General features: G+C 36.3%; 1 protein-coding gene across 1 annotated transcript in view; it reads left to right on the top strand.

The window, feature by feature from the left end:
* ITGBL1 (integrin subunit beta like 1) overlaps window positions 1-12,422 on the top strand; it is a gene marked incomplete at its 5' end in the record, with an annotated part of 150,966 nt that overhangs the window by 76,082 nt on the left and 62,462 nt on the right. Inside the window, 2 exons of the mRNA XM_082009934.1 lie at window positions 1,067-1,207; window positions 5,593-5,739. Coding sequence (XP_081866060.1) covers window positions 1,067-1,207; window positions 5,593-5,739 — 288 coding nt within the window. The remainder of the gene's footprint in view (window positions 1-1,066; window positions 1,208-5,592; window positions 5,740-12,422) is intronic.

The following is a 12,422-nucleotide window of genomic DNA, read 5'->3' as shown; positions in this document are numbered from 1 at the left end:
CAGATCTTCCTGCTTCATGTAACTGTCATGCATGCATGATTCTGTAGCCTTTCTCTTTTTGGAGAATGTGGCCATAGAACCATAGAATCATAGAATTGTTCGGGACCTTAAAGATCATCTGTTTCTAATGCCCCTGACATGGGCAGGGACACCTTCAACTAGACCCGGTCACTCTTTAGTCACCTTGTCCTGTTGTCCTCAAATGCACTACATTGTTCAGAGTAATCTGAATAAGAAGATGAAGGCTTTGGTGGAGTAGCAGAAGCAGAAGCTACTCGCCAGGAAATGAACCGCATACATCTGTGAGGTTAGGCTGCTGCTTTGTGCCTGTTAGCATCTCAGAAAAAGTGGTGAGTGTGTGGCCCTGAAGCATATTTGGATTTCTGAATAAGGAAACTGTCTTTTTTTGTTCTGACTTTTCCTCAGTAAGTCGTATGCATGTTCTCTATATATTGGTAAAGTTGTACCCGATTAATATCTCTGTCACATTTCCCATTTCCCTTCTTGTTGTAAGCAACAGGGTGTGGTCCTGAATATTTACTTGGGAAAACTGAAAAAGTATAATTTCCATGTAGATTTGTGCTGATGTTCTTCTTATGTAAAGAATGACCTCCTAGGCATTTTCAACTGGATTAGAATTTGGATTTCATTCTAGTTTAAATGTTTATGCTTTAACAATCATTAATTATCCACTGTGCCCAAGCCCAAGTCATTTAAACAGCATTGATTTTTATTGTCATTAGTGTCAGGGCAAATTACTGTTGATGTCAAGGATTTACAATTGTTCTGTGCACTACATTTTTCTGTTTTTTCCTAACAAGGCTCAACAGCAAAAAGAAACTTGAACAGGAAACCGACTTGTTTGTATAAAAAGTAATCACAGAGGATTTTAAATCACAGAATGTGAGTGTATGCTCATGATTAACACTTGCAGTTTTGACACTGCACTCCTGTGAGAGCAGAAAATTCACCAGTGTAAATTCCTGTAATCAAACTACTATTACCCTAAATTGCTCAGTTAATCTATCTCTTTCTCTCTTTTTTTTTTTTTTTTTCTCTTTTCTAGGCACATGTGTATGCGGGGAATGCACATGCCATGACGTGGACCCAACTGGTGACTGGGGAGATATTCATGGAGACACTTGTGAGTGTGATGAAAGAAACTGCAAAGCAGTGTATGATAGATATTCTGATGACTTCTGTTCAGGTAAGGAATAGCTATAAAAGGAACTTAAGTGTAGTTTTATAACAAAAGCATCCAATTGGTCTGATCTTGCTCTTCCTTCATGCTCCAATTCTCATTTTCCTAGCTTAAAAGACACCAAGCTTTCACTGCGTTTTTTGGGGGAGTGGACTTTTTAAATTAAAAGATACAATTCTGTTAAAAACCCCCAAAGTTTTCAGTTCTAAAGCTTTCTTAATACATGACTTTTTTCCTTGCCTTTTACCAAATATGAAATTTTTTCAGGTGCCCATCTCCCTCCTAATACTCTTGTCTTCAGTATAGCCTAACATAAATTGGAGAATGGTTGAAACTTTAAAAAATATGTATCCTTCCTTAGGGAAATTTAAACTTGAAAATTTGTTAGATCAAATTTTATTTGTTATGTCATGTTATATGGCAGGAAGAGGGCAAGCAAGAGGAAGAAATTTGATGAAAAGTAAGTTAATGAGTTAATGGAAAACAGTACCCTGAGAATACCAATTGACCTGAGAACAAGTAGAGCATCAATAAGTGGAAAATATGAATGTGTGGTCCAGCTACGCATCACTACCTGTACATCTTAAAGACTTTTGCCTTCCTTTTTTCTTCTAATTGTAGTACAGAGCATTGTATTCAAATTACTAAAGTCCATCTGGTCCATCCAAGGTTTGCAGTGTATTTAGATCCATGCTCCATGTATTGACTAACAGAAGCTGAGATTCTGAGCGAGACCTTGCATAAAATCTTGTATGGTTACTGCTAAAGATGCTAATACTGGGCAGGAGAGAAAAACCGATCAATACACAGCATACAATTTGTATGCACAGGAACTTTGCAAAAACTGAGGGTGGTTTCAAAGGCACTTGACAGGTTACAGGTTGTCAGCTCTGATGCGTCCTGTAGAAATCTGATCTGACCTAATTAGTAATAGGAAGAATGCAGTCACATCAAGGTAAATAACGATGTGGTATATTCTCCTCCTATTACTAGAATGAGGGATCCCTCATAGAAACATCGTAGGAGCTGTCTGTATTAGGGAGAAAAGGCTGAAACAAATATGATACATAAAATTCTCATCCTCCTCTTTGCCTGCTATAAATGTGAAAGGTTTCTCAACTGTTGTGTTTGGGTTTTTTTAAATACAAATTGGTGAATCACTAGCTAATAAAACTGGAGGAAAAAAAAGAAGCATTTTTAAAAAACCTTCAGTGAATTAATTTGCTTGCTACTGTTTCATCCGCCTGCAAATGTTATATAGATTTATTTAATTAATAAGCTGGGAGGATGTAGAACTGCAGTCATGAGAGCAGCAGGAAGATTGAGTTTGGGATATTGTCAATTTTTGAATGTATTATTGTGTTGCTGAGTATGTTTTTAGTACTCAGGGACTGATCAAAGTGTCAGCATCAGCTAAGGAATACAAAGTTAAAAAACAACATGGTAAATGTGACCTGTAGTTTAGGGTGAACACAAGAGTTTCAAACCCAACTAGATTAAAGCAAACCTGTGGCATCTACAGCTAATGCTGTATCACTTAAACAGGACTTGGACTCCCTCTTTCCCAGACTTTATTGCCATCGCTGCTTCTGCTGCCCAGGGTGGTAGTGGTTGTAAGAAAGCAGAGTGTAAGGAAGTATGTACAACTACAAAGGAGTTAGGGGGAAGATACTGCCGTTTGACATTGGATTAAGGACTGGTACAGTGTTCTTTGTTACACAGACATAACTGTAAATGAGCAAACCTTACGAGACATACAAAAGGTATACATACTCGTATGGCTTGCTTGATGTAATTAAAACTCATATTGAAAGATAACTTCGTTTTTCTCTCTAATCAGCAAAAATTTTAGTACTACTTTCTTTTGTTATCCCTTCCCTTTCCATTATGTTTTAGAAAAGCCTAATTTAGCCTTAGCTGGCCATCCAAGTAGGCATTTCTCAAACAGATTGTGCAAAACTCTCCATTTTCACAAGAAGCAGTGTAAACAATGTTTTATAGTCCTGCTGTTCAGTCCTGTTTCAGAAATGGACAAGATGCATACATATTAATTTTGGTTTATTATGGTAGACAGAATCTGCAATTAAATCAAAGATTTACTAGCAGAATTGTAATTTGACAGCTATTTGTTTATGCAAAATAAATTTACTTAGTGCACAAAGTGTGAACGCTTTAGGTGTGTCTGCAAAATATCCTCATTTATCACGGTTATTTGTAAATTGATTTAGGATGAATCTAAGAGGCATTAGTACGATTAGGGAAAATAATCCAGCTCACTTAAAACCCACATCAAACGGAGGTGATACAAAACTTTTCCTATCTTGTTCTGCCTATCTAATAGGTAGAAAGAGGAAATCACATTGCCCTGAGCAGCAGATTGAAATTATAGGAAATTTGGTTTACATGTAAAGAGTTATACTGTAACTGAATGAAACGCTATGTTTACTTCATAAACTACAAATGACAGGAATTGGCAGCCCTGCTGTGAGGATTTAACATCACACAACAGCAGCTCTCTCCAGAAGGTTCATATGGCTTGGGGTGACTGTCGATTTGCAGTACCTCATATTGGCAACTGGATGCCTTCTTTCAACATCTGAAGTGCTGTTCAGTATGTTACTGAATGATTTTCTTTCAGAGTTGTTTGCAACATTAAAGTGATTCCTCCTTTAGAGAGTGAATAGTTTTCATGACTTGACAGAGAAAGAAAAAAGGCTTCCATAAGAAAATTCCTACATTCACACATCTCGTTAGCTCCTTTGTTCTGCCTCTAGCAAAAAAAATATTATACGAAAGACCATCATCCTCTCATAAGTATCGACGTGGATCAGGGAACATATGTCCAATTTGCAACCTGTCAGCAGGTACACATGAAAGCAAAGAACAGAATCATGGAATGATTTGGGTTGGAAGGAACATTAAAGACCATCTAGTCCACCTCGCCTGCCGTGGGCAGGGAAACCTTCCACTAGATCAGCTCTCCAAGCCCTATCCAACCTGACCTTGAACACTTCCCATGACGGGGCATCCACAACTTCTTTGGTCAACCTGTTCCAGTGCCTCACCACCCTCACAGTAAAGAATTTCTTCCTAATACCTAATCTAAATCTACCTTCTAAACAAGAGGCAGCCTTTAACACTTTTCAAGGAAAACAAATAACTAATGTAAAGAAAAGTTATTCTTGTCAAATTAGTAAGAAGGTGTATTCTGGGAGCTGCTCTGATAATTCGTAGAATGCTTGCTTCTTCCCATTTTCTCCTTGTGAACTGATAAATACACATGTTTTAGAAATATAAGCCAGTCTTCAAATGCAAGTATGGTTAGGAAGAGATATAAAATCTATGTTGCTATGGTTTTCAAGAATAAACTAGATAGACAAGTGGACATCAGAGCAATGCTTTGGGGTCCTGTGTCCAGTGAATGATGACTATGTGAAGATTAAGAGAGAAAATCTAACCTGCTGTCAGACCTCATGCAAATAAATATTTGTTTTTTTGGCAAGGAATGTTTTTGCTGATGTTCAAACTTTCTTCATACAGTGCAAGGAACATTTTATATAGCCAGGATCCCACAGCTTTCTGCAAAGAGCATTAGGCTCATGATGAAGGGAGCTAGACAGTTAGCTTGGGTTTTCTTGGTCTGGATATGCTAGCATTCAGATAGAGAAAATAGATTGGTTGGCTTTCCAGGTTAAGTTCTCAGGAGACATCCATCCCTAACTTCTTGGCTGTCACAATTTTATAATGAAACTTCCCAGAAAAGCTTCTGTGGACTTTGAGTTTCTGTTGCTGTGTTCAGACACAGTCAAGAAGAGTCAAATTAGCTAATGAGATACCAAAACCACATCTGACTGCCCTATGGAAATGAGATTTGAGGATTATGTCAAGTATTTTATTATTTGCTCATCACTATTTAGTAGAAGGCACTGCTTTGCGACTTGGAATTGGTGTGGCATTGCTCATCTCTAGTAGATCACATTGACTGCAAGTAGATAAAAGATAGTATTGATATATTAGTTAGAGAATATGCTGCAGCTGGGTAGAAAAAGAAAAACATAAAGGTAAATGAAATATTGCCTTATGACGGCCTCACTTCTCCAGAAAGTGAGGAGATATGCATTTGTAAGCTCTATTCCATCCTTTCTCATGAGTAGTGTGTGAGTGGTGGCAAAATATCCCTTAAGAAAAAAAAAATTTAAAAGGAAATATGGCTCAAATGGAATAATATTCCAGAGCTGTTGTCAGAAAACAGTAGATATAGCGAGTTGATTGTATTTTGTTTCCAATCTGTTTATTTAATGAAACCACAAATTTCATAAAGCTCATCTAATCATGATGGATTTTAATACCATCAGTATGGAAGCTAATCTTTAATTGTATTCATTGTGAAGGTCACGGACAGTGTAATTGTGGAAAGTGTGACTGTAAAGAAGGATGGACTGGGAAGAAGTGTGAACATCCACGTTCTTGTCCATTGTCAATTGAGGAAAGTGCTAAGAAATGCCAAGGAAATTCTAACTTACCTTGCTCTGGAAGAGGTAAGCCCAGTTCTGGAAGAATTTTCATGCCCTTAAAATGTACTTCCATTAAAATAATTTTTACAGATGTCCAGCATTACTAGTACTGAAAAATGTGAACTTTCTTGGCTTACTGTGCATGAATCACACCTGCATAACTTGTGAGTTATGAGAAAGAAGGAGAAGAATACAAAGGTCACCTATTTTTCCTGTCATCTACTGCTTCGTATTTTACTTTACATACCTCAACATTTGTTTTGGAGGTTTACAGAGATGCTTTGAAGATTGCTGCAGTTAAATCTTTACTAAAGGTACATTAAAAATATGAATCTATTCTTTGCATTCTTTGACAAAACCAGCATGAGATTTTCAGCCTGTGTAAAATGTTGTGGCACCCTTGTGATAAGAGCTGTTTGGATTTCCTTTGCCTAAGAACCTGCCCTACGGAGTGCAGGACTGAATTCTAAAACGCAGTTGTTCTTCATTGCAGTTTGCTACTTAGCCACTGGCTTTTCATTTGAAAGTCTGTCTTTGTGACACTGTAGCCTTTTCAAAAACTTCGAAAAAAAAAGTCATACATACAATTGAAACACACATTGCAAACAAAAGGAAACTTTCAAGACTTCTCAGAAGGAGAAAGACCTGCTAATTCTCATCTGTCACTGCCTGAAATGTGGTTTTCTGCAGAGAGAAGAGCAAAAAGTAAATATGACAGAGACTCTTGCTAGAACTGGTAATTGAAGTTGTGAATTCTCCCCACTTAAGTATTTGCTGGGAAAGGTCTAAAGCTGCTCTTGAATTACTGCATTTGACCTGAAATGTCATTTCAATTGCAGTTTCTTCTTTCAATAATACTGTCTAACATAGTCAAAAATTGTAGGCTGTCCACCCAAGTTACCACTGTCATAATTGTATTTTTCTCCCCCTATAAATGTGTAGCAGCTCATAACTTAGTAAATACAGCATTAGCTGTATCTTAAAAAGAACTGTGTATTAGCATATTGTTGCTAGCTTTTTTCTTAATTAGGCTACAGTTTTCCAGTGAATTACTTCTCTCTTTTCTTGCTAAAAATTCTCAAAGGAATTTTTGGCTAATAGTTAGGTGAAACATGGACATCTGTAGAGAACTTCATTTTATTGTACATGATTGCAAGGATTATAACTAAAAGAAAGGAGTTGTTGACATTAGATTTATTTTATTTTATTTTTTTAACACCGACTCACTCTTCCTGCTCTCATTGGATTCTGAATGTGTCTTCTCTCATCTGCTTCACTAGGAGTTGTGCATGTTGAGCATTTGGAGTAATTTCTATGATTTAATTGCATCGTGAAATGACAGAGAAAAGAATGATGGTCATAAAAACAAGTTTAATTTGAATAAAAATACAGTCTTAAGTTATGGAACATGTTGTATCTATATTTTAAAATTTGAAAAAGAAGAGTGAGTTTAAATATTTCAATATTAATAGCAATAATTCTATCCTCTTGGTTTTCTGAAAAAATACCCGAGTATTTATATATTATATATACATAATATATTGTATATAGCATTAGCTGGAAGTGTTCTTCTCTTGAGATACTAGCCCTGAAATAAGTCCCTTTCAGGTGAATTCATTGGACTGAATGATCTCTTGGTCAAAAGTTTCAAGCAAAATACAAGCGGAATCTATTGGAAGAGAAGGCTTAACTGATAGTGGCTTTCGCTGAACTTCCTTTGACTTCCAAACAAGACATCACCAATGTTTCTGAGGACTGCAAATGGCACAGACATGTATCTGGGATGTATTATGATAGACAGCTGCTGTAATGAAGGAACAGGAGATTTGGCATTTCATGCTTGAAAAAAATTCCCATGAAAACTGTAATTTTAAAATGGAATGTTGTATCTTGTTTCAGTTCTATGAACAATTTTGTTTAGGAAATTGGGAGAGAAAAAGAGAAAAGAGATTTTAGTCTAATCATCTGTAATTTACTGGGTAGTATATTTTTTCGCCCTGCGCTCCCTGGATTTCCCTTTCTTTCATCACATTTTGGATATAATAACAAATGTAGAGAAAGTTCCTGTACTGCTGATGTGATGTAGGTGTTTAGTTCCTATGAAAGATTGTCATTGGACTTGCATAGCTAAATTCCTTGGTCCGATTTGAAAACTCTACTACTTGTCATTACAGCTTGCCACGGGCAGAAGTGTTGCACAAGAAAATGAAACAATTCAATTCAAACAATTTCAAATCAAATGCAACCTCTTTTGAGTCTTCTGGGGCGGGAAAGGCCATGGACTTGTAAAACCAGCCCCAATTTTTCTGAAGTCCATAAGGAGGACTGAAGGAAGGGAAAGTTCCAAAGGCAATGGAAGGGTTTCCTTTTCCCTTTGAACATTATTGTTTTTGTAACTTCCTTGTAATATTTTTCTCCTGGCTATACAGGAGACTGACTATACAGGTCAGTAATCCACTGCACTGCTGGAGAAGTTGCGTACTTAACATTCTTATTTAATGGGATCTTTTAATAAAGTTAAAGTATGGAATAGGATGGAGAGTGGAGATCCCAGAGATGCAGGTGCATGACTTTATGAATTTGTCATGTATTGTGTTTCCTTGAAGAATGTTTTCTATTATCTGTAACTTTTAGGTTAGCCAACAACAGTTCTGACAGCTGACACACTCATCTGCAATCGTTTTTATGCTCTTGGATAAAGACATTGAAGGACAAAGCATTTTTAGGGTTTTTAATGCCATATAGATAGCCAAAATGTGTAGGGAGAAAAAGAGAACTGTTATAATTTGTAGTCGCTTTCTATAGTCTGTCTAAATGCTGATATACGCTCATATTTTCAGGCGGAGGAGTTTGAAATCAGTTGTGATACTCTGTTCCCAAGATTAACAAAAATTATGTTTCCTAGATGCTATTTTCTTGTTGAAATGTTTAGTATGATTTCAAAATGTGATATTCCATCTAAAGTAATAGATAAAATAAATAATATTAATTAAATAGCAACAAATATAATAGTTATATAAAATTATTACTTTAATTTATTAAAATATTTAATTTTTATTAATTTAATTTAATTGATTTAATTAAGTATCATTTAAATTTATTCTAGTATATACATGAACTATATTATGTATGTAATAATAAAATATGAATACACCAAAAAATCCTTATGGTAGGAAATTAAGAACATATCATTGTCAGGATTAAGGGACAAGACAAATGATTTTGCTATCTTTAAAATGCACATCACTCGAGTTTCACTTTAAGGGCACAAAGCAGATTTCAAAATAGTTATAGTAAAAAAGCCTTCAGGAAGAGAACTGAAAATAAAAAGAGTAGTTTTTGAGAATAATATATGAGAGCTTTTTTAAAATAATCTTGTTCTCATCACTTACCTGGAGTGAAGGCAGCCATCCCATGGCAGTGATCCAAAGACGGATAAATGACAAATCTTCTTATTGGTAGTTTCTTTTACCATTTTAATCTCTTTTCCGTAATTACTTTTATTTATTTGTCATATAGAGAGAATGAGACTGTTTCTGTATCTGTGAAATTCCCCCTTACACTCGTGCTCTAGCATTGGCTATCTGAAACATGAAGAGTTTTTTGGATTCTGTACTGAAAAAGATTTTTGCTGGTTTTACAAATTCTACTAAATCACGTTTTCAAACATGAAATTCGTGAGTTCAGAAGTTGTATGGCATTTTGAAAGTTTACTGACATAGTTACTTTACAGTAACTTTACTGTTTCTTCTCTATTTATCAGACATTGACTGACTTAGCGGAAGAGCAACAGTGCTCAATGCATAATTAAAGATTCCTTGTGGTGAACTGAGACAGTGAATCAATCCCTTGTGTTCAGTGCTGGATTCTGTTATGCATATTGCTAGTCTGCAGGATACCATCTCCTCAGATCCACAAAAAAACTTAGGGATAAGGGTCAATGATGATCCCAAAGAGCAGTGCCATTCACCAGTGGCTGCTGTAAAGTCCTGATCCTTTTTGGGATATCTTGGCTGTAATATTGCATAAGATATATTTTATGCTGCACTGAAACATAGCTCATCAAAACCTTAGCTAATACAGGAAATGCTGTAAATTCCTGTTGATACAACACACCACCATATGCAGAAGGAAACAGAAACACACATGGAATAAATCCTATCTGAGTACTGACAAGAGTGGATAGAAACTAGATAAAAAGACGTGCTAAATAGGTGCCTAAAAGCAGGGTTAACTATGCAATTGTCTTCTGACCTTGTGAAGTTTTACATGACTGATGGTAAATATGACATAAAATATTCAGCTTGTAAATAATTTGTGTGGTTAGATCATCAACTACTCTAGCTTCATATAAACCTTTGGACAGCATCATTCAGTATATCTTCAAGATTCTTGAATCTATACAAACTGTAATATAGTAATGACAATCGCCAATCTGATATCTCTGCAACAGATAAGTCTCTACAGGTAGGTATGATGCCCTAAAAGGGCGGAAGTGCTGCTGGTGGCACGTGCCACATTATGAGAACTAGTTCTGTGCTATTACCACTGGAGCCTTATTTACTATAGTTTTATGTCCTCACAGTTCTGATTCTTTTCTTTTAAATGCAGTTATTAATTAAGGACTTTGGGGTCCCCCTCTAGTATGATATTGCCAAAACCAATAAACCCAAAAAAATTTCCTATTTCTATTAGGAAAATTTCCTATTTTCTATTAGAAAAACGTTGTTTCTAAAGCTTGTTGACTTAGTAAAGGAAGATGATAGTAGAAGTTGCCAATTGAATAATTCCCTATACTTTATATATGACAGGATGGGGTTAGAGCAGAAATGTGTAAACAATCCTGAGGTAAAATCTAGGTTACTATCCCTTCTACCAGCTCTTTATGGCAGCCTCTTAATATGCAAATTGCACTGTTTAATTGAAGTGTAAATTACACTAATGTACATCATCTCTGAATTTGGCCTGCTGTTTTCATTCATTTTGCATGACCCCTGCATTCTGAAGGAGGTCTTAATTAAAGCGCTATAGCAGAGAGCCTGGCAGCAAGTAATGTTATTAGCTGGTGTAACGAGAACAGAACATAAATGCAAGTCATGCGTCATATCTCTAGCTTTCACCTCATCAACTTTGAGACTGAGCATTATACATCTGCGTGCTTCAAGCAGAGAGGCACTTTTATTAGTGTTTTAATGCCGAACGAGCTGGCATGACAGTATTTGTCATACAATTTGGTATACCCTTATATGCTGGACTGCCACTCTGAACTCCACTTGTAGTCTGTTGAACTCTAAGAGAAAAAATACACATAAATAGTTGCATCACACTCCTCCTAGGCTTGTTTATCAATAGTTTAAATCACTGATTTTAAACTGCTTCTCTGATTCAGGCTCTGTATGACACTATCTCTGTTAATTGAAGCAGGATCCTCTGGAAGCTGCCTTTTGTTAGGAAAGCCAATTTGGAACTGCTGAGAATATTTCACCTTTTTCCATTTCTGATTTTTTAAAATGTATTTATCTTCTTTTTTTATCGGAAAGTGTTCAGAAGCTCAGTATTTCAGTATTTCTCTTCTAAAGAATACTGCTTATTTGCCAGTGACACACCTACAGCACTCCTGGCTGTTGTTTTGCCTTTTACTGTTGTCTTTTTGGGGAGATGGCAAGTAGGGACAGAGAAACCAAGAAAGGAATGTAAATCAAGAAAACATTTCATTTCTGCAGTGAACCTATACTTGCAGTGCATGTAACTCAGTAATAAATGGTTCAGGAAGTATTTTGTTTCTGCGTAAGTGCTTTTTTAATCTGTTCTGATAGAAGCAGGATGTCTTGGAAGTTGTTTCTGAGATGTAGGTGATATTGCAAGAGCGCGGTAGTTCACAAAAATTTCTCAGTGAGTACTCAGTGAGTTTGTTGATGTTCTGAAGTTTCCCACTTGTTTTCATAGTTAGAAGTTTGAGAAGAGGTAAAGAACAGAGGAAAAGTAACATATCTGCTTTAGGATGATACTTGGGAATGAAGGCTGTGGGATAAAAGCCCAGTATAACAAAGGAATGGTTAAACCATGGCATCTATGGCTGGCGGTGTAATAACCATACATGCCACTTCGCAATGAGAATATTTTGACATGCTCTTTTCCAGTATAATGTTTTTTGATTCAAATGTGTTTTATTTTATTCTTGCCGGTAAGAAAGGCAGTGTAGGACAAAACAAATTCTGATGTTTAAATGGATATACAAGAGGCAGGAACAATTAATTGTATATGATATATCTATGTAATTATTCATATGTGATATATTCATATATAATTAGTTATTATGAATGTGGTAGGTGTCTACTACAGACCACCTGATCAAGAAAGAATGTAAAATGAACCCTTCTTTAGACAGCTGAAGGAAGCCTCAATATTGGAGGCCTTTCTACTCACAGGCAACTTCAGTGACTTACATATCTGCTGGAAGATCAGGATGGAGCAACGCAAGCAATCTAGCAGATTCTTCCCACATCTCTCAAGCCCCTGAACCTCAAGGCAGGGACTGAAGGAATGAAATCCCCCCCATTGTAGGAGAAGATCAGATTCAAGATCACCTGAGGAACCTGAACATACACAAGTCTATAGGACCTGATAAGATGCAGCCCAGGGTCCTAAGGGAATTGGCTGATGCAGTTGCCAAGCCACTCTCCATGATATTTGAAAAGTCCTGGCAG

Source organism: Phaethon aethereus (assembly GCF_964289735.1).
Source record: "Phaethon aethereus genome assembly, chromosome: 1".
In the NCBI taxonomy this organism is placed as follows: Eukaryota; Metazoa; Chordata; class Aves; order Phaethontiformes; family Phaethontidae; genus Phaethon; species Phaethon aethereus.
This window is presented reverse-complemented; position numbering and strand designations above follow the sequence as displayed.